Below are 22,369 nucleotides of genomic sequence, written 5' to 3'. Positions count from 1 at the left end.
TTATGATTGATAAAATATTAAATAGTAAGCACAAACGAACTATGATGCAAATACCTACCCAACAACAGGAGGGCTCTGGTGAAGCCAGATCTATAGTCGGGATAAAAGTGTGATATCTCCTGCTTGCTGTGATGAGTCGTGTTTGCAACTCTTGCTGATGAGTTGCTGGTGCCGGAGCAAAAGGTGATTATAACAGTGCTGCTGATTGCAGGGAAAACAAAAATTGGGGAGGGGACAACAGGCAGCACATAACTGGTGCATGTGACATGAGCACAAAAAAAGAGGATGCTCTCATTTGTCGCTTGTTGTTGAGGGATCCAGTGGGAGAGCTGTACTCTTGCTAGCATCATGGCCAACTATCCTCTCAGCTGAGTTTTCTCTAGCCTGTATGGCTTATATTGTTGTGAAACCCCTTCCACAGTGTGATGTTATTATCATGGTCCTGACAGTTTCCTGTCTGTGAACCTCGTTGCATCGTGGGAAATAACGGCCGTTTCCAACTTCCAAGCAAGAAGTAACTCCCTTTGTGCATAGAACTCTCAGTAAGGAATATTCCGCACAGATCAAGGGCTCTTTCACATCAGAGCTTGCTTTGGAGAACGCTCAAAGCATACGTTTTGTTGTATGCGTTTTGATATGCGTTACAGCACATAGGAAAATGCAGGTAATTTTTCTTCTTTTAGTTTTCAACTTTCTACATTGTTCCTCTGTTGCATTGACTAACATTGTAACGCATAAAGCTAGCGTCGGCCAAAAAACTGCGCCTGGGTGCAGTGTAACGCAACGCACAAAAAGGCTGCGTTATATGTGAAAGCTAAAATGAAAGTCTATGGACTTTCATTTCACCTTGGGTAACGGAAACTTTACCCGTTGCGTTGAAACGCAGAAAATCTGCCCTAATGTGAAAGAGCCCTAACGCATTGAAAACGGATTAAAAACGCACACTCACTGCAGTGCAACGCATATAAAAACGCATACAACAAAACGTATGCTTTGAGCGTTCTCCAACGCAAGCTCTGATGTGAAAGAGCCCTTAGCAAGAGTAAAAATGCCGCCACCTGTGATATATTTCAGAATGTAAATCAGGTGAGGAAGATTTTTCATTGGGCAAACACTTACTAAATCATTTATAAATTAATATTGTAAAATGGTATTCATTATGTTATTTTCACTGCATTTCCTCTTCAAGTGTAGGCTAGTGGATCTAGGAGATTCCTGTAAACACCGAAAACCAAGAATAACCGTTTCAGCTCTGTAGAATCTAAACTGCATACGTAGAATTATTCTAATAATGGTCCTAAACCAGTAACCTAAGTCTTCAATTATCCTTTCGCACATAAATCAGTAAATAAAAAGTAAAGATGTCATACCTCTGATATCAAGTAGAATCTGTTGTTCAGCATAGAGGGACCCCACGGCTACAGTACAGGCAAACACGCCTTCGTTTTCCAGTGCCACGCTGCTCATTCTGAATGAGACGTTTCCCTTCTGTATGTCCTTCTCCTGCACCTCCCCCTTATTACTGTGATACTGCAGCTTCTTGGTGGCTTCATCATAAGACACAAGTTTCAGATTCTTCCTTCCTTTTCCCTGGTAAGTCCAGGTGACTGATGCTTTAGCTTTGTGATCCACCATAAACGTGGAGTCCAGGACTACTTTGTCTTTCAGTCTCGCATAGATATGAGGAGTCTGGGTGCGTACCAAGAATGTGGCTATGGGCAGAAAAAAAGCTTTTTAATGTTAGAGATCAGTGTATTAACTAAACAGGTTACTTTGATAGTCAAGCAAACATGACCTATGTAAATAAACCAATGCAAAGAAATACTGTAGTAAGCCTGTCCTAGGCCAAACCCTTCTTACATCTAGCATTAGATTCACAATCTCTCTTCATTGACCTAGATTCACAATCTCCTGGCAGTGTTTGGGCAACAGGGTGCCAACCACTACGTCATTTTCCTGAAATTCCCTATTTTTAGTTAGCATCTGAAGAGTGATGCTTGGTGAAATTTGCCTTCTTAAAACAGATGAAAATTTGCAATAATTCAGCTATAAGTGAACATTTGTGGTTACCCACAATGCACCACTACTGAATATGCAAATTTCACCAAGCATTGCTTATTAGTAGGAGGGCTTTTCGGTCTCTTTTATCCCCCTATACATTCCTAGTGGTTTGGGTCACCCCAAGCTACTTGGTTACTGTGTTGTACTGGGCCAAGCCCTATCCCATACAGCCATATCAATCCCTGCCATGCACTGAGGAGGAGCAAAAGCCTGAAACAGGATGTCTACATGTGGAGTTGGGGTGGCTGTGTAATATTTAATTCTATAGGCTTGCTATACACAAGCGGTTCTGGATGCTTGCCTTGCTTACAGGGGTGAAAAAGGATAATTTGCATATTCAGTAGTGGTGCATTGTGGGTCACCACAAATGTTCACTTATAGCTGTATTATTGCAAATTTCCTTCTGTTTTAAGAAGGCAAATTTCACCAAGCATTGCTTATTAGTAGGAGGGCTTTTTGGTCTCTTTTATCCCCCCTATACATTCCTATTGGTTTAGGTCACCTAGAGCTGCTTGGTTACTCTCTCATCTGAAGAGTTAAGGTGGCCACTAATGGTCCAATTTGTAGCGAAAAATCATTTGAACGATCAGAAATACTGATCGGAAGAAAAAAATTTCACTACACCATCAACGAACCAATCTTTGCTTCCTATCTATCACAACCAATCAAGAAAATCCAAATTTTGGTTTGACAAAAATCCAATCGGACGACTATTTTTATAGTCGTTCATAATCGATTGTGCCCATCAACTGAGATTATTTACAACCAATTCGATCAGATTTTCTGATCACTCGAACGATTTTTCACTAGAAATTGGACTGTTAGTGGCCACCTTAAAACTATAAATACAGGAATAGACTCTCACTTGGCATCCTCCTCTTCTCTTTATGTTTGGTGAGTCTCTAGATATTGGTGAGATGACCTATTGAATTAATTTTCTCCCCACTCCTTCCCTGTAGTTAAATTCGCCCCTGCTAGAGAAAATCTGAGATTGAAAGTAATAAAGTAGGATAAGTAATGTGTATTTCATCATGCTACATATCAGGGACGGTTCTAGACAGGCACATATAAGGGGGCAGACAGAAATTTGCAGGGGGCATAAAAAAAAACCCCCGCGGTGCGCCGAAAAATGGGCGTGGTCATGCAGCAGACCGTGGGCGTAGTCATGGGTGGGGCCAAATATACATGACTTTAGCAGTGGTGTTAAAGGTCTGCTGGGATAGTTTGAGCTCTGCTGTAGTGTATCCCCCAAAAATATATGTGATCTGACAGCATTTCACCAAAAATACACTGCCAAGTTGCTGATGTATGGCACCCTTAAAGGAAACCAGAGATGATTGATACTGTTTTATACATACCCAGGTCTTCCTTCAGCCCCATGCACACAGATCGCTCCCACGCCGCCGTCCTCCGCTGCCTGCAGCTCCGGTATTGGGTCACGTTAGTTCAGCCAGTCTGCGCAAGAGGAACTGTGCTCTTTACGTATCTCTCCAGCGACCACCGGAGAGATACGTAGAGGGCACACTTCTCTTGCGTAGACTGGCAGAACTAACGGGACCCAATACCGCAGCAGCAGGCAGCGGAAGACGGCAGCGTGAGAGCGATCTGTGTGCATGGGGCTGGAGGAAGCCCCAGGTATGTATGCAACACTGTCAATCATCTCTGGTACACTTTAAGACATTCTTAATAGGAGACCAGCAGCAGCTACAAATGATTAAATTAGGATACACAAAGCTTAAGAAGCTAGGACAGGCAGTGAAAGAGTTAATAAAAGAAAATGCAGGCTAGTGTTGTCCGGATCATGAACGATTCGGATCTTTGATCTGAATCTCTTTTGTGAGTCGAATCATCCGAATCATCAAAATGAGTGATTCGGATTGCAAAAGGGGCAGGGCCAGGAGCAACACGCCCCCTCAGCGGGCAGCGGGGTCCTGGAAGCAGAGCTGAGATGGATCGCTCTGTTGAAGGGGAGGCAGCCTTGCAGGGAGAGAGGTAGAGGGGACATGGGTGCCACTGCCAGATATGTGTAGAGCACACATACTGGCTGAAATGTGCTGCTCATTACAGGCTGTCTGTTCGTAGTTGTGCACAGTGAACACATTGGAAGCTTTTGGCTCAGCTCAGCACAGCTCAGTAACTTTGCAGGCACTGTGATTGCAGCGCAATATGATCCTCCTGCACTCGCTCTAAACAGCTGCACTTCACTTCTGGGAATGCTTTCTTTCACTGTGCTACTTTACATTCAAAGTGTACAGATGAACATAGAGGTGAAATATATGTAAATCATATGATTGCAGCATGTGGGTATTTGTGCAAACAAACATTTCTGCTCTCTGCTGTTTCCTCCTCCCTTCTCTGTCCACTCCCTGCCCTCTGTACATCTTCTGCCCTTCTCTGTGTGTCCACCTCCCTCCCCTTCTCCTGTCCTGCTAGTCATTTCACCCCCGAATGCTTCGGTAGTAAAATGACCTGAGATTCGGATCAAAGATCCGGATCTTTTCAATGATCCGATTCGAATCATCCGGATCATTGAAAAGATTCGAACTTCCCATCTCTACTGGAGACATAAATCACTTGCCTTTTCCTCTCATGTCTCCCCAGCGCGCCCATCGCTCTCCTTCAGATACAGATACTTGTGGCTGGCTGGCTGAGATCACATGGGGCCGGGCAGCCAGTGAGAGAGCAAAGTGTCTCACTCCTCTCTCACTGGCTGCCTGCCTGGCTCCATGTGATACCCGACCAGGCTACTGAGTGTCTCTATCTCCGCCCCCTGCACACAGCACAGCGGAGATAGAGGAGATGTGACTGCGTTCCACGGACCAGGAAGCAGCAGCATATTTGAGAGGGCAAGAAGTCTATTTGAGGGGGCTCTGCCCCCTCTTGCCCCCCCCCCCTAAAGCCGGCCCTGCTACATATCCTCTCAAGGGTATATTCAACCGAGACTAAGCACACAAATCCATAGCTAGTTAACTCTAACACAAGCATAAGTAGCAAAAGCTGCCACACTTATTTGCACACTCTATAAAGCTTAGGAAACACTAACCTTGAACATGGTGTGTTTCATGTTGCACATCTCCTCGTGTCTCTGTAAGCTTGGCAAAGAACACAGTCATGTGGAATTTGCCATCAGTGTGTTGTATTGTAGAGATGTACCAAGCATCCTGTATGCTGTCTGATGGAGGAATCCCAGGCCACATCACTTGTATATTGTCTGTGAAATAAGGCTTAATCTTACACAGCAGCTTCTCCGTATCATCTCCCAATAAAGGCAACAGATTTATTGTAGAACCTGAAATAAAAAAAGTTCACAGAAGAAAAAGTTAAGTAATTGGAGAGGGAAACAAAGTTCACGTCACAGTGTGGTGTACAAGATGGAAGCAGGAGGTGATAGGACCACTCATCTGAGCACTGGCACCCGGTTACACCGCCAGCTTTGGCTGTGCAGTCTGGTACTCAGAAGATATTGGCAGTCAGGTGGTGGATTGGATGTGGGCACTGAAGTGTAGATGAAGAATTGTATTGGTTAGGGTTAGGTGTTGATTAGGAGGGCTGATGTTAGAAGATCGGGAAGCCTGTGGATGGTCTGGATGCTACCATACTGTGCATGCAAGAATATGGGTCATGTATTCCCAGTGGAACTAAGCTGCTTGTGCACAAAGGAAAAAGCCATGCATGAGCGGTTTCATTCTACTGTGCATGTGCACCACGTACTCATTCATACACAATACAGATGGGTATGTACACGGATGGCAAGGTGGTCACAAGAGCATATTCAACAAGCTCTTGTCTAATAGCTGGATTCATATTCTAAGCGATGATCATACGGCAGAGAAAAATGCATATGCCTGCCCCCGCTTAATGATTTACTTCCTGCTGAACAGGAAATACATCACTGGGATTCCGGTCGCACGGAGCTCTGTCGTTTACACTTACTGCTTCGCCATAGACTTCCATGTGTGAATCATGCTGTAACGCACTGTTGACTTTGCGCTGGGATTGCAGAGATTTGAGTACTTCCATTGAACCGCACCGCATTAAGTATGAAAGTCTCCACAGACTTTCATTTACTTAGCAGCATGTTGCCATAAAATTGCTGAATGCAACTTTTACCGTAATGGTGCAATACCGCAGTATACTAGATAGAGTATGCATTAAAGTGAACCCGAGGTGAGAGTGATACAGAGGCTGCCATATTTATTTCCTTTTAAACAATACTAGTTGCCTGGCAGCGCTTGATCTTCATATGCTTGTTCAGGGTCTATGGTTAAAAGTATTAGAGGCAGAGGATTAGCAGAGCTGCCAGGCAACTAGTATTGCTTAAAAGGAAATAAATATGGCAGCTTCCATATCACTCTCACCTCAGGTTCACTTTAAAGTGAACTGAGCACCATTTTTAGCACCCAGGGCATCTCAGCTGCACATTAAAAAATGCATATTAACAATGTGTTTTTTTTTTTACAAAAAAAAATCTATTCTACCTCTTCTTTATATATGTAAATGTTTATTATTTACCTTTGCAGTCCACAGAAGGAGGCAAAAACATGCAGATATGGATTGCAGTAATTAGCAGTAGCAATGAGCAAACAAAAGGACAATGTACTTCAAAAGGTTAAGGCCCGGTTCACATTAGCGTTCGCTGTCCAGATTTGCCTGATCGGAACCGGACCGTATACTGTACAAACGGAACGTACGTTCCGCATAGCAATGCAAAGTCTATGCGGACGTTCACACGCGTCCGTTCCGTACAGAACGGAGCCGGATCGGATCCGGACACTTTTCCAACATGCTCTATTTTTTGGGTCCGGATCATCCGGCCCACGCACCCGGACCGGAGCCTGACTGCACCATCCGGAAATAGAAACCAATGGGGAACGGAAAGCACAGAACACACTGGCTATCAAAACCGGACGTTCTACTCCAATTCCTATGCGTAATATAGCGGCCATTTTGGATGGGGACACATGGGCCCAGCATTTCTGAAATGGAGCAGCAGTGACTTTAGTGCTGGAGCTGTTGGCAGTATGTCGGACGTGGAGGTGAGGCCCTAAACAGCGGAGGACCTGATTGTACAGGTGCACCTTCTGCTGACCTCCCACACCCCAACAATTTTAATAGTTTATTTATCTATTTTTACCAAACGGATCCGGATGGCAGCTTGATCCATGCTTGATGCAAACGTACCGGATCCGGATTGGAACCGTTCGGTTCCGATCCAGATCCGGATTGGAACCGGTCCGGATCCGGTCCGTTTGCATCCCAGAATGCAAGTGTGAACGGGGCATAAGAGAGTGTCACTTGATTACCTTCACACCTCCCCCTGGATAAATAAGGGAAGAGGGAAGGGGGATGGCAGCTCCTACAGCTATTAGAAGGTAGGACACACTGCAGAAAAAGAAAGCTGCTTGGATACCTCTAAGACAGGGTGAAGTTGGAGGCAGACAAACTATACAGTGGCAGAAATGGTAAATAACATTGTAGACCCGAAATTACAATCTTGAACCATGTAGCCAAAATGTGTTGCTGGCATCAGAACTAGACATCATATGTCTAGAATAGGCCAGGGTCGGAGTAGGGGTTTCATTGACTTACACAAATTAGAAAATGTTGAATAGGATATTTAAAAACAAGTATTTACTATCCAAAAGAGAAGCAAAATTAACATTTTTATTGTACGCTCATATAAAAACATCAGACACCATTAAAAAAAACAAAACTACTAAAGATCTGTGGATAGACTGTAACATTTTGTATACTGGCGTCTACAATGATCTGCGCCAGATGATATCTATACAGAGTGTCCAAAGGGTTAATTACTTTTGCTGTAAGGTGCTAACATTTGGTGTGGTGTTTGAGATATTGAATAGCTGAAACATGTCCCTCCAAGGTGGAAACTTACCTCAGTAGCCGGAAGCTTCTGCATTGTCTCGCAGCTTCTACGATCTCCTACACCCCTCCAATCCTGATCTGGGACCATCAAAGTATATTCAACTTTAGTATTGAATATTGCTTGTGGCTGGCCTCCGCTCGCCACACTGTGCAGATGCAAGTATGGTCTGTGCCTGCACAGTAGCTACTTGTGCATGGCTTTGTATGCTCCATGCATGAGTGGCTTCATGCTACTGCACAGCAAATTTACACTGTTATACAAGCTGTACACTGACTACATTACATTTGTTCTATTATTATTATTATTTAGTATTTATATAGCGCCGACATCTTCCGCAGCGCTGTACATAGTATATATATTGTCCTGTCACTAACTGTCCCTCAGAGGAGCTCACAATCTAGTCCCTACCATAGTCATTTGTTCTATGTTTATTGTATCATGTAGTGTATGTGTTGTAGTCTAGGGCCAATTTCAGGGGGAAGCCAATTAACTTATCTGTATGTTTTTGGGGTGTAGGAGGAAACCAGAGTACCCGGAGGAAACCCACACAGGGAGAACATACAAACTCCTTGCAGATGTTGAACTGGCTGGGATATGAACCGGGGACCCAGCGCTGCAAGGCAAGAGGGCTAACCACTATGCCAACGTGCTGCTGTTCAAGTGTAGTATCTTCAGTGTTGTCCCATGAAAATATATAACAAAATATTTACAAAAATGTACTTGTGTAAGGTACTGTAATTAAAATACTTCAGTATTTCAGCAGATGTCTGCATACCAAGATATGGCTCAGCAAGATAAATGCATATGTGGTGTTATGTTGCCATCTGGTGGATATGATGTAATATTACATCAAAACCAATTCTGGTGAGAAATAATTTGATTCCTCTCTACATCTGTATTTTTTTTTTTAATCTCACGTTTGCATTACGTTACTATTTTAAAGCTTCTTTTTAATTTGGATAGATATACTTTTGCATTCACAGTGTATCATTTGCAATATATAGTTTTAATTACATCAACTTTGTAAAATATTAAGACCTTAAAGAGAATCTGTATTGTTAAAATCGCACAAAAGTAAACATACCAGTGCGTTAGGGGACATCTCCTATTACCCTCTGTCACAATTTCGCCGCTCCTTGCCGCATTAAAAGTGGTTAAAAACAGTTTTAAAAAGTTTGTTTATAAACAAACAAAATGGCCACCAAAACAGGAAGTAGGTTGATGTACAGTATGTCCACACATAGAAAATACATTCTTACACAAGCAGGCTGTATACACCCTTCCTTTTGAATCTCAAGAGATCATTTGTGTGTTTCTTTCCCCCTGCAGCTATCTTCCACTGAAGTGTCAGGCTGTTTCTTCCTGCAGAGTGCAGACAGCTCTGCCTGTATGTAATTCCTCAGTATGTGAAAGCCCAGCCAGCTCAGAGGAGGATTTATACAGCTTGTAAAAGATAAGAGAGAAGAGAGAAGCTGCTCTAATCTAAATAATACACAGGCAGTGTGCAGAGAGGGGCCTGGAGGGGGGAGATGCATCACAGAACCACAACACTGAAGAACTTGGCAGTCTTCCAGACACAGGCTGACAAGTCTGACAAGAGAGAGAGAAGTTGATTTATTACAGAGATGGTGATAGTAGAACCTGCTGCAGTAAGCCAGAACACCTTAGAATAGCTTTTGGAACTTGTAGGATGATAAAAAACAGGATGCAATTTTTGTTACGGAGTCTCTTTAAGGGCTTGTTCACTCTACTTTTTTGAAAAACCTCCTCCAGCATATGGAGATTTTGGGCATGTGTGCTTGGTTCGCGGGGCTGTGCAGGCTGTTTGGCGTTGGTGTGCTGGGCGGTTGGCGCGTGGGGCGCCGTTCGCGGGCTTTTGCGCGCGCGAGGTGCCGCGATTCGTGCGGTCGTGGGCTTTTGTCGCGGGCAGCGCTTCGCGTGCTGGCTTTTTTGCGCACCCGTGCTGGACAGTTTGCGCGCCTTTGTGAATCAGGCCCATGGACTGTTGATCCTTTTTGAACATTATATACACACCTTCAAATGCAGCTGAACACTGCATTTGCATATTTACCATCTCCCATTTTAGATCAGCAGTCCAGATCCTTAAATTAGGTTATATTTACTTTTTTGAAAAATCGTTTTTCTGATTGATGGATCTATCGAATCATTAGATCGTTTTTCATTTAACCATAATGGTATGTATACTATTAGGATATAAATGTATAATGCATAAGTATTCATTGTATTAACCTATAACGCTGTCGATACAGTTATACTGAGAAGCTCTTTCACTATTGTAGGCACTTTTATTGGCCTGATGAAGGGGGCTTGGACCCGTGAAACGCGTTGCCTGTGCTAAATCAAAATCTTTTGTCATATACAAGGATTTCGTTATTGAGGTAAGCCACCTCATATTATTTCATCGATTTTAAGCTGTTTTTAGATGCTTTTATTTCAACCAGGGCGCCTCTTTACCTGCAATTGTGTATAGCTATACCCCTAAACAATCTGTGTTTGAGGGGTGGTGACAGACCACCTGTGGGTGCCCCACAGTGGACACCTGTCCCTACTTTTTCAAGAAGAGTGACCACATCCAGGTCCCAGCTGGGACTACCCAGAGTGGAGTCGGGTTTATGGTCTCCACCTGCTTCCTACGGTTGGTTGCCCTTGCAACCTCCTTTTGTGAGTAGTAATTTATTGAAATTCCTTTTTTCAATTGCATACTAACATACTACACTTTTGGGCTCCCGTATTTGTCTCCTATATTTTTTCCTTGCAAGGTGCTGAGACACCCCCACTACACTACTTCCTATGTAGCTGTTACTAATAGTTAGTATTATAATGTGACGGCTTTGAACTTCTTACTATCAGGCTTTGGTCTAGTTTCAAGTTTCCCTGAATGCTTTTCAAAAGCACTCCCTCCCTGGCGAGGGCTTATACAAAGGTGGCAGCTGAACCCACTGCCCTTGTACCAGTATTCTGGCGATTGGAAAGTGACACTCCCATTCAGAGGGTGCTTTTGAAAAAAGAGAAATCCATTAGAATCTCTATACATATGTATTTTACATTTTACAGATATTCATCTTAGTGTCCCTTTAAGGACTATAGGCCCTGATTCAACAAATCAAGGGGAAGCAAAGCAGGGCCAGGCACCGGGGTCTGGCAGTTATATAGCCGGACTCCAGCTATCATACGTGGAGTTACAATTGGCCCCTCACCCCAGCTATTATATAGCTGAATTCCGGATTGGCTGTGGCACATTGATAACCGAGTACAGTATAGTGTTAGGCACAGGTATGGCAGAGGTTAGTGTTAGGTGAAGTGAGGAGTTATATGTAAGTAAGGTATAGGTAACAGAAGCTAATAGTAGAAAATGAATAAGTTTGCATTACCAATATTTAAACCATCAACAACAGCTTGCACGCAAATTAACAGATGCCATTATTAAATGTACGCGCTGAGGTGTACTGAAATGTTTTTATGCCAATGAAGTCAAAACACTGTCACTGCAGTTAGCTGATTTGAGTCTCCAGCACTGAAGAGATGTCACTAATCCAAGCGGAGTAAATTCATTTCTTAGAAGCATGTTACACAGTAACTAGCCAATAGGCCTGTTACATTAATGGGTGCTAGGTTGTGCCTCCCGCTGCCAACTATATTTCTACCATACTGCGCATGCACACTGCCACAGCCCAGTGCATGCACAGTACGGCGGCACACGCACACACCTGGGGCCCTATGCAATTACCAAACTCGCCAGCGCTAAGTGCTGGCGAGTTCTTAAATTAGGCGTCAGCAAGGTCACCTAATGCAATTGCTTTTAACACCCCCCAGGGCGGAAAAGAACTCGCTTGGGCGATATAATCGCCCAGCAAGTTCCTTTCCCCCTATGCAATTGCATTTTGCGCCCCCCAGGAAGCGATGCTTCCCGCCAAACATAGGTGCTAACTTTTCACCTGCTCTGAGCAGGCGCAAAGACCTATCGCTGCTTTCAGCGGGCTGTTTTTGGCATCTGGGAGCCTCCTTTACTAAGGAAACCCCAGGTGCCAGGGATTTAAATAGGCAAAGGAGTCAGTTTTGACTCCTTACCTATTTAAAATGTAACACAAAAATATACCTCCATCGTTCCCGTCTCGCCGCATGTCCCACGCCGCTCCTCCGCTCATCTCTGTGACTGTCTCGGAGCCCAGCAATGAGAATCATCCTAAATTTCATTGATCCAATTAGAATCAGGATGATTCTCATTGGGCCACCTAGTGGAGGAATGGGGAGCCCCGGCGGGAGACTCAAAGATGCTTTGCCGGGCTCTGAGAACAATAACAGTCACAGAGATGAGCGGAGGAGCAGCGTGGGACATGCGGCGAGAAGGAACGATGCAGGTATGTATCTTCTGAAGTAGCGGTAGCGACGAGCGGCAGGAGGCGATGGGCGGCGGGTAAGAGCCTTGCGACAATGCGCTGGCTCTTGCGACGAAGCGCGGGCATCTTCCGGGGAGCGAGGCAGCGGTGTTGAGGTGCTGAAGGACAGCTCCATGGCACAAATGCCTCGCTCCACATCGCTGGCCACACAGGAGCATCGCTCGGCGAATACCTAGTATTCGCCTGAGTTATGCTCCTTCACGCAAGGACATCGCTCAGGTGAAACTGGCAATTGAATTTGCCGGTAAATCCTGAGCGATGTGAGGAAATAAGAAGCTTGCATGTTTTCAGCTTCTTATCTCCTCGAATTGCATATGGCCCCTGGGCCCATATGCAATTCACTTTTTCTCCTAGGTGATATTTTGATAGTACTTTTCCACCGTCGTTTTGGTACTTTTTCTGTTGCAAAGTGCTAAAAGGTTATTTTAAATACAAGATTAAAAATTGTCTCCTAGAAGAAAACTCCAGAGAAAAAGATAATTGCATATGGCCCCTGGGCCCATATGCAATGAACTTATTTACCTGAGTTGTCTCCTAGGAGATACGTTTCATCTTCTCTATAAGCTAATTTTTTTTTTGCACTTTACAATAGAAAAGTACCCAAAAGTTGTTGAAAAAGTATTATCAAATTTATTTTGAGTATTTTCTTGCTTACTGGTCGCCCAAAAGGCATTTTATGACAAAGTATGAAAATATCACCAGGGAGAAAACTCAGGAGAAAAAGGCATTTGGGCCCTGGACACAGATACCAGTCCAGGGATTCTGTTAGGTAGGATTGTAAGCCTATGTCACCAGGGGCCTGATCCCATTCACTTGTTTTCCTAGGAGATACTTTTTATCTTCTGTTTAAAATGACTTTTGCACCCTGTAATTGAAATACTACCATAAAGTACGGGAAAAGGCACTATCAAAAGTATTTTCTTCTTTGCTGGTGGCTTAAAAGGCATTTTATTTATAATGTTCAAAATATCACCTAGGAGAAAAGGTGAACTGGATCCAGGGCCCATATGCAATTAACCTTTTCTCCTGAGTTTTCTCCTAGGAGATCATTTTTCATCTTCATCTTCTTGCCGGTAGTTAAAAAGGCATTTTATTGACAATTTTGAAAATATCACCTAGGAGAAAACTCAGGAGAAAAAGTGAATTGCATATGGGCCCAGGTGTCTTCTGTAAGCATTCCTTCTTCTATGTAGTTTCCTTCTACAATAAATATCCTGGACAATCAAATCATTATCAAAATGGCTTTACTAAAATATAGCAAATGGCTTTACTAAAATATAGCATTAATAAAACCACTATGTAGTTTCCATTATCAGCAAACACACATTTTTTGTAATCAGTGAATGAGGTGCAACAGCTCTGTGTTTGTAATATATCTTCTCACCATTGAAAATGAAAGTGACACCTTGTACATCGGCAGGCTCTGTGTCGGCGTCCGGCTGGCTTTTTAGCATCATCCAGGAAGGGTTGTTTACCCACTGGCCATCCTTGATCTGCTCATACAGACAATGGAGCTTCATCCATGACCCCACTGCAGTGCCTCTGCTTCCTGAAATAAAATAATGCATGTATTCTCTCTGACTCCAAGTGTCTTAGGTAACTATTTATGTTTTTTTTGTTTTTCTTAACCGTAATTTTTTTTTTCCATAAAATGTTTTATTTGGGTAATATTTTGGTGTGGGAAATAAAACGTTAATTTTTAATGTTATTATATGTGTAAATTGTAATGTAAAAAAGATGTAGATGTAGTTTTACCTTGAGTTTTTTTTTTCTCCTTGTGCTTCTCGCTAACCGGAAGCACAAGGAGGATGCGGAAAATTTTATTGGCAAAAACACTGAAGCCTCTAGTAAGAGCGCTTCGGTTTTTCTGCTGGTGACACGGATCGGTGACTGATCACAGGGCTACCGGCGAACAGCACGGGGGCGCACGCACGATCACGCGGGGGAGCGTGCCAAAACGCGGCACCGCAGCAGAGCAGCCGCCTGGATGTGAGCATCACGTCCAGGCGGCTGAAATGGTTAAGAGAGGAAAGCCTCAGGATCCAAATGAGGCTTCCCTCACTACGTGGTCCCCCTGGAAGATTAGGGACAATGCATTATCGCTAATCACATCGGGGCCGCACAGCTCATCTTCCTGGTTGAAGTGCGCGCTATGGCCGACTGAGCCCTGCTGCGCATACGCAGTAGCACTGAGCTGCGAGCTCTATGCTACTGTGCTTTTGCAGGCAGGCTTGCGCGGACATTTTGTGCCCTTCAACCAGGAAGAGGAACCGCGCGGCCCCCATGTGGGGGGCCTCGTGCTCAGCAACGGGGGGCTGCACTCAGCAACGGTGGGACTTATTACAATGGAAGATTCCCTCTGTAAGTGTGTGTTAGATTTTGAACCTGAGCTCGGCTCAGGTTCACTTTAAACAATTAAAAAAAATGTCATACATTAATTAGCTAAAAATACTGAAGCAGGTTTGTTTAAATATGGTTTATAATTATTTCAACAAATTGTCAGAATTGTTATGAAGCACCAAAACCTGCCACAGACAGCCACAGTGCCACAGTGCCAGTGTTAAGGTGCCCACTAATGACCCAATCTTTTTTTTGTTCTATCTTACCATTTCTATGTGACATAAGGGACAGCCTAAAGTATCCATCTTCTTCTTATTGTTGATTTCTAAAGCACCAACATATTCCATGTAGAGTTGGGCCGAACCTCCGATTTTAGGTTCGCGAACCGGGTTCGCGAACTTTCGTGGAAGGTTCGGTTCGCGTTAAAGTTCGCGAACCGCAATAGACTTCAATGGGGATGCGAACTTTGAAAAAAAAAAAAAATTATGCTGGCCACAAAAGTGATGGAAAAGATGTTTCAAGGGGTCTAACACCTGGAGGGGGGCATGGCGGAGTGGGATAGATGCCAAAAGTCCCCGGGAAAAATCTGGATTTGACGCAAAGCAGCGTTTTAAGGGCAGAAATCACATTGAATGCTAAATGACAGGCCTAAAGTGCTTTAAAACATCTTGCATGTGTATACATCAATCAGGTAGTGTAATTAAGGTACTGCTTCACACTGACACACCAAACTGTTCACTGAACAGAACAGGTATGCAGTGGCGGGTTCACTGAACAGGTATGCAGTGGCAGGATCAATGAACAGGTATGCAGTGGCAGGATCACTGAACAGGTACGCAGTGGCAGGATCACTGAACAGGTATGCAGTGGCAGGATCAATGAACAGGTATGCACTGGCAGGATCACTGAACAGGTATGCAGTGGCAGGATCAATGAACAGGTATGCAGTGGCAGGATCAATGAACAGGTATGCAGTGGCAGGATCAATGAACAGGTATGCACTGGCAGGATCACTGAACAGGTATGCAGTGGCAGGATCAATGAACAGGTATGCACTGGCAGGATCACTGAACAGGTATGCAGTGGCAGGATCAATGAACAGGTATGCACTGGCAGGATCACTGAACAGGTATGCAGTGGCAGGATCAATGAACAGGTATGCACTGGCAGGATCACTGAACAGGTATGCTGTGGCAGGATCACAGTACAGGTATGCAGTGGGCTGAGGGCTCACTGAACAGAACAGGTATGCAGCCAGGAAGAAGTTAAGCCTAACTAATCTTTCCCTATGAGAGACTGCAGCAGCTCGCCCTACTCTCACTAATGCAGGCACACGAGTGGCCATAACGGCCGCCCGCTGCCTGCCTTATATAAGGGGGGGTGGGGCTCCAGGGGCTAGTGTAGCCTAATTGGCTACACTGGGCCTGCTGACTGTGATGTAGAGGGTCAAAGTTGACCCTCAGGTGCATTATGGGGCGAACCGATTTTTTGCGAACTTTTGCCGCAAAACGTTCGCGTGCGACACCCGCACGCGAACCACCTAAGTTCGCGCGAACCACGTTCGCCGGCGAACCGTTCGGCCCAACTCTAATTCCATGGCGCTAAAACATACATTCAATATATTCATTCACTTTATCCTTCTACTACATAGATGTGGTAGTTGCACAAAAAAGATTAGATTATTAGTGGCCACCATTATGCTAGGTACACAGTATGCGTTTTTTGGTCGATTTTCTGTCCGGTCGATTCTCTGCTCGATTCTCTTATCTTTTCTTATCAATTTCCATTCACTTCTATGAGAAACCGACCAGAAAAACGATAGGAAATAATATCGGAATTTATCTAACAAACCATCTATCTGCCGAAAAAACGGAGGGTGTGTACCCAGCATTAGAGAGGTGTAAGCAGGGGAGGGGAACAGTTTATTTAAGATATCCACTCAAAGCAAATATAGAGGTGATCATTACCAGCATGGCACCACTGAAGAGCTAATACAGGAGTTGAAGGAGGGACCCTGCTCCAATGAAATAACATACATCATCAAACTAACCTACTTCCTATAGACTTTACTATCCCCTCCCCCTCCTGCGTCCGTGTTTTTCACTGAATGTAGGAAGATTTGACGGGTAGGCTATTTTGTCGGCGCACCACCCCTCTGGTCCAGGGGACCTGGTGCAGCCACAAGCTTTGCATCCCCCTACTGCTATGCCACAGACACCAAATGCCTACCAGGATGTCTACAATTGGCATTTAAAAGCAGAAAATCCCCATGATAGCCAGGTAAATAGTCTGCTTTAGAAGCAGGGGCGTAACAATTGGGGCTGCAGCCCCTGCACCCCTGGGGCCCGCTCAGGGCCATTTTAGGGGGCTGGAGGGGTCACAGCATGAGGGGAAAGCCATGACCACACATCGGCGGGCAGGGGGGCAGGAAGGGGGGCGGTCCCCCCCACTCTTACCTCAGGCTCTCCCATCTAGCTTCAATAAGTGTGGTTGCAGGCGGCAGGCAGCGGCAGATAAACATAAACCCGCCGATGTGTGGCCATGGCTTTCCCTTCATGTTGCGACCCCTCAAGCCCTCCAAAGAGTGCCTGAGTGGGCACCCGGTGGGGGATGTCAGAGTGGGCCCGGTGGCTCCTAGTTACGCCCCTGTTTAGAAGAAAGACCTGTTTATATTCTGTCACTGTAGTTCTCCTTTAAATCACTGCATAGATCCCATATGAGCAGCAGTGGATCTGTGATCAGCTGACAGTCTGTTAGTAACCATGGGAGATGCAGGTACTGTGACCCGGCAGCCACTTACCCAGTATGAGAAGCACACACACTGCGATAGGGAAAGCTAGCCTGGAGTCCATTGCAATGTCTTCATGAGCTGTTTTATTCCTGTGCTGGCTTAACTACTTTTACTTTCGTTTTTCAATAAAGAAACTAGATATGAATGGGCGTGTCACATGCTGTGGAACATTAACCCCATGACTACCAAAGAGGGCATTCATTAAGTATAATGCTCAGCCCTTCTCCAGCTAGAAATATATCCTATCGTACTGTTTGTGTGTATAAGCACTTTCACTAGCTGATAATGTAGTATTATTAACCCTAAGCTTTCCATTGATTGCTGTACCTGAATATATTTAGGTCCGGTACTTATCCGTTAGCCGGGCGCATCCTCTAGGTGGCGACAAAACTCCACCAGAGTTACATCTTTCCCTAGTATCCATGTCGGCCTGGAGGAGGAATAGTAATTAGCGCCACCTGCCGGATGCGCCCGGCTAACGGATAAGTACCTTAGGTCCTGTCCACACCACAGCAGATTTGTGCTGTGTATGGTGACACCACATTTGCTGTCGCTGTCCTCTAATGCCTTGCTGACAATGGCTATCATTCATAAACATATGTTTGGTAAAAAAAATCTGGCTGGGAAAATACTGCATTCAGTATTTTAGACTTCTGTGTGCTAATTCCTAAAAATGTTTACAGTTGCGATAGAAGTTCAGTATTTTCCCGAACTAGGCGAACACAAGAAGCTGCCTGAGATGTTACATTTTCTCCGTGCAGAAGACAGCGTTACAATAAAAGAGGCATCCCCAATTTCCCTTTAGATGTGCATTTTTTTTTAAACTGCCTCTCTTTGCCCGGAATCTGCGCTGAATCTGTCTATTAGTCTTTCTAAACATTCTATTTAATTGCACAGCTTAGAAGAACTTCAAGAAATGTTACACATGCAGGCTTTCTGATGTAAAAACATATGAAAACAGGTACCCAAGAGGTTAAAAAAAACACACCCTGGGGTATTCTGGAAAGCCTTTCTTGTTCTCCCCTCGCCCGCTGCTGCCTGGGAGATCTGTCTCCATTAACTTTGCTGTTATCTGCATGCTTATCGCATCTTCAAAGCAAGCGGTATTCTCCGTCCCAATACCGCCTGCTCTAAACTTTATGAATTGACGTGTAGTGACATGTGTTGAGATAATCACCGCACAAGGCAGTAATCTACCTCACTGCTCGGGAATGTCAGCTTTTCATGCGGTAACAGCTTTTATGAATTGACATTTTGCTAAGTGCTCGGTAAAGTCAGCTGTTTTGAGCATTACCACATGTGGGAATGCTTTATGAATGATAGCCAATGTGTCGGTTGTATCGGGCAAGTCACACATAGCATTCCTGTTATAACATGTCTAACTTCTGGAAAAGTCATACAGATCAGGACTTTGTGTTCCGTCACTGCAATGGCTAGAACAGACATGTCGGCAATGTTTTTAGCTTTGGTGTGAACCGAGCCCAATGGCCCTTTCACTCTATGGGCTTGATTCACTAAACCGTGATAACTCATATCACGGCCGCGCTATTATTTTGGATTTAATCGTGAATTTTCACCCAAAATTAGTGCACCCGTGATATGAGTTATCACGGTTTAGTGAATCAAGCCCCTTACGTGAAATTCCTGTCAGGTTGTACAATATTGTGGCCGCTGCTACCGAGTTATAACGTAAATTGCCACACATGCATGTCATTGTGTGAATAGACCCCAAAGGCAAAATATCCCAGCAGAGCAATGTGTTTATGTGTCTGGGAGAGCAAACAACACCAAATAACACAGAAAAACAGTGATGCAAGTGTGCAGATTTGCTGTAATTCCAGTAACAACCTGCAGAGTGTAATTTAATCTGAAGGTGGAGTTATCCTTTAACCAGTTCTGGTTACTAAAGCAGTATTTATACAGGATGTCAGTTGCCGTACCAGGGGCGTAGATACTCGTCTTCTGCTGTGGATGCATGGCGCTCCCCCTGGTCAGTTACAGGACAGATTGGTGAATTGGAATGTATGTTCCCAAAGACAATATAAGTGCTGGATTTATGAATAATCTCTGCTGTAATGAACAGAAGAGATTATTCATTGAAAAACTGTAAAAAATAATTCACTTTCCTTTTAGTACAGAAAGCTGTGATTCAGTTTACCTTTCTATATTGGACGGTGCCATCTAGTGGACAGATATAAGTTACAGTGCACTGCACTATTACAGTATATTAGGCCACTAAAAAAAAACACCAACACATATAAATAAAAATACAACTAACCCCTTCTTGTCCCAAAGCTAAAAAAAATAAAAACGTATGTAAAAAAAAAAAAGAGGCAATGTAATGGAATTTAAAAGAGAATATTCAGTTACATTAGGGGCTGAACTGACTTTTTATATACAGTGCTCAGCATAAATTAATACACCCACTTTACAAAGTAGGAATTTAATCAGTGGCTCAATGAAAAAAAGAACAATTTCCAAATTTTTCACAAGGCTGAGTTTTATTGAACACTTGTTTAACTCCATAACATGAATTTAACCACTTGAGGACCACTTGAGGACCTAGGGCTTTCTACCCCTTAAAGTGAACCTTAAGTCTCCCCCCCCAAAAAAAGAGTTTTACTCACCTGGGGCTTCCCTCAGCCCCCTGGGAGAAATATCTCTGTAAATGACAATTTTTTATTTTTTTTTACACATAATTGTCCATTTACAGAGGTATTTCTCCCACCCAGCATGGGTATGTGTAAAAATACACCCCAAAACACATTGTACTACTTCTCCCGAGTACAGCGATACCACATGTGTGGCACTTTTTTGCACCCTAACTGCGCTAAAGGGCCCAAAGTCCAATGAGTACCTTTAGGATTTCACAGGTCATTTTGCGGAATTTGATTTCCAGACTACTCCTCACGGTTTAGGGCCCCTAAAATGCCAGGGCAGTATAGGAACCCCACAAATGACCCCATTTTAGAAAGAAGACACCCCAAGGTATTCCGTTAGGAGTATGGTGAGTTCATAGAAGATTTTATTTTTTGTCACAAGTTAGCGGAAAATTGATTTTTATTGTTTTTTTCACAAAGTGTCATTTTCCACTAACTTGTGACAAAAAATAAAATCTGCTATGAACTCACCATACTCCTAACGGAATACCTTGGGGTGTCTTCTTTCTAAAATGGGGTAATTTGTGGGGTTCCTATACTGCCCTGGCATTTTAGGGGCCCTAAACCGTGAGGAGTAGTCTGGAAATCAAATTCCGCAAAATGACCTGTGAAATCCTAAAGGTACTCATTGGACTTTGGGCCCTTTAGCGCAGTTAGGGTGCAAAAAAGTGCCACACATGTGGTATCGCCGTACTCGGGAGAAGTAGTAAAATGTGTTTTGGGGTGTATTTTTACACATACCCATGCTGGGTGGGAGAAATACCTCTGTAAATGGACAATTGTGTGTAAAAAAAATCAAAAGATTGTCATTTACAGAGGTATTTCTCCCACCCAGCATGGGTATGTGTAAAAATACACCCCAAAACACATTGTACTACTTCTCCCGAGTACGGCGATACCACATGTGTGGCACTTTTTTGCACCCTAACTGCGCTAAGGGGCCCAGAGTCCAATGAGTACCTTTAGGCTTTACAGGGGTGCTCACAATTTAGCACCCCGCCCACTTGCCAGGACAGTTAACAAACCCCACAAATGACCCCATTTTGGAAAGAATACACAACGAGGTATTCCATGAGGGTAATGGTGAGGTCATTGAAAATCTTATTTTTTGTCACAAGTAAACGGAAAATGACACTTTGTTAGAAAAAAAAATTTAAAAAAAATTCTGCTAACTTGTGACAAAAACGAAAATCTTTTATGAACTCACCGTGCACCTCACATAATACTTTAGGGTGTCCTCTTTCCAAAATGGGGTCATTTGTGAAGTCTGTCCTGGCATTTTAGGGTCTCTGCAATCATTACATGTATGGCCAGTATTAGGAGTTTCTGCTATACTCCTTATATTGGGTATACGGGTAATGCACTCTGGGCTGAAAGGAAAAATGAACGGCAAACATACCTTGCGCCACATCAATGGCAGATCTTCCTCCACATCAATGGCAGTGATAACCTCAGGAGAGAGACACCCCGTGCCACCCTGCACTCAGGGTGAGCCACCAACTTATGTGACTGGGCCTCAGAACTTTAGTATACAGCATTATGCCTGTAGGATACAGCAATATGCCTGCCAATAGAGATGACTCTGTGTGGCATTAAAGCATCATCATAGGCCCAAATCACATATAAACCGGGGGTGTCCACACTCAAGGGAAATTCAAACATGCCGTCTTATATCGCCAACCCAGGACAGATCAGCAATATCAAGCATGGAAACCGATCCTTCTTGCCACTTTTATGCTTACCCGTTTGGTTTTCAAGCTTACCTCTCCTCTCCCTGCGACAATGTGCGAAAGACCACTGAGTGTGTGCCTACTCCTGTGTCTGGAGTTCCCTAGGTTCTAATAGTGTACCTGCTCGTGGTACCTCTCAAAACACGGCCCTACACATAGGCCAGGCTGGTCAGGACAGCGGGGACAATAATAAACGGTGTCAGTCCTTGTTCCAGCCCTGCTGCAGACACGGCAACGTTTTCTTCGGATGCGTTGACCTGGGGCACACGGAAGCTGATAGGCGTAATGCCTTCCATGCAGTCGGCTAGTTGCATCTGGGGGGGGGGGGGGGGGGCCTGGCACCTCCTGGATACAGGATGTCCAGAACGATCTGTTCCTGAAATTGAAGGAAAGATCCAGTTCTCCCAGCCTTACTGTAGAGAACAAAGCTGTTGTAAACTGCCAATTGAATCAGATAAAAAGACACTTTCTTATACCAGCGT

At 44.1% G+C, this 22,369-nt stretch overlaps 1 protein-coding gene across 3 annotated transcripts in view; it reads right to left on the bottom strand.

Moving 5' to 3' along the window:
- Positions 1–17,591, bottom strand: part of LOC137547054 (tapasin-related protein-like) — a 57,474-nt gene extending 39,883 nt beyond the window's left edge. For 2 of the 3 annotated variants that reach the window (XM_068270215.1, XM_068270214.1), the window contains exons 1-4: positions 17,507–17,591; positions 13,751–13,915; positions 5,105–5,350; positions 1,371–1,712 (exon numbers count right to left, since the gene is read on the bottom strand). In XM_068270215.1, coding sequence (XP_068126316.1) covers positions 1,371–1,712; positions 5,105–5,350; positions 13,751–13,915; positions 17,507–17,558 — 805 coding nt within the window. In that variant the 5' untranslated portion in view covers positions 17,559–17,591. Of the gene's footprint in view, positions 1–1,370; positions 1,713–5,104; positions 5,351–13,750; positions 13,916–17,369; positions 17,409–17,506 lie in introns of those variants that run through there. The other variant, XM_068270216.1, reaches the window with a different exon arrangement.
- Between the last annotated feature and the right edge of the window lie 4,778 nt (positions 17,592–22,369).

The sequence above is a fragment of the Hyperolius riggenbachi genome, chromosome 2 (assembly GCF_040937935.1).
Source record: "Hyperolius riggenbachi isolate aHypRig1 chromosome 2, aHypRig1.pri, whole genome shotgun sequence".
Lineage (NCBI taxonomy): Eukaryota > Metazoa > Chordata > Amphibia > Anura > Hyperoliidae > Hyperolius > Hyperolius riggenbachi.
This window is presented reverse-complemented; position numbering and strand designations above follow the sequence as displayed.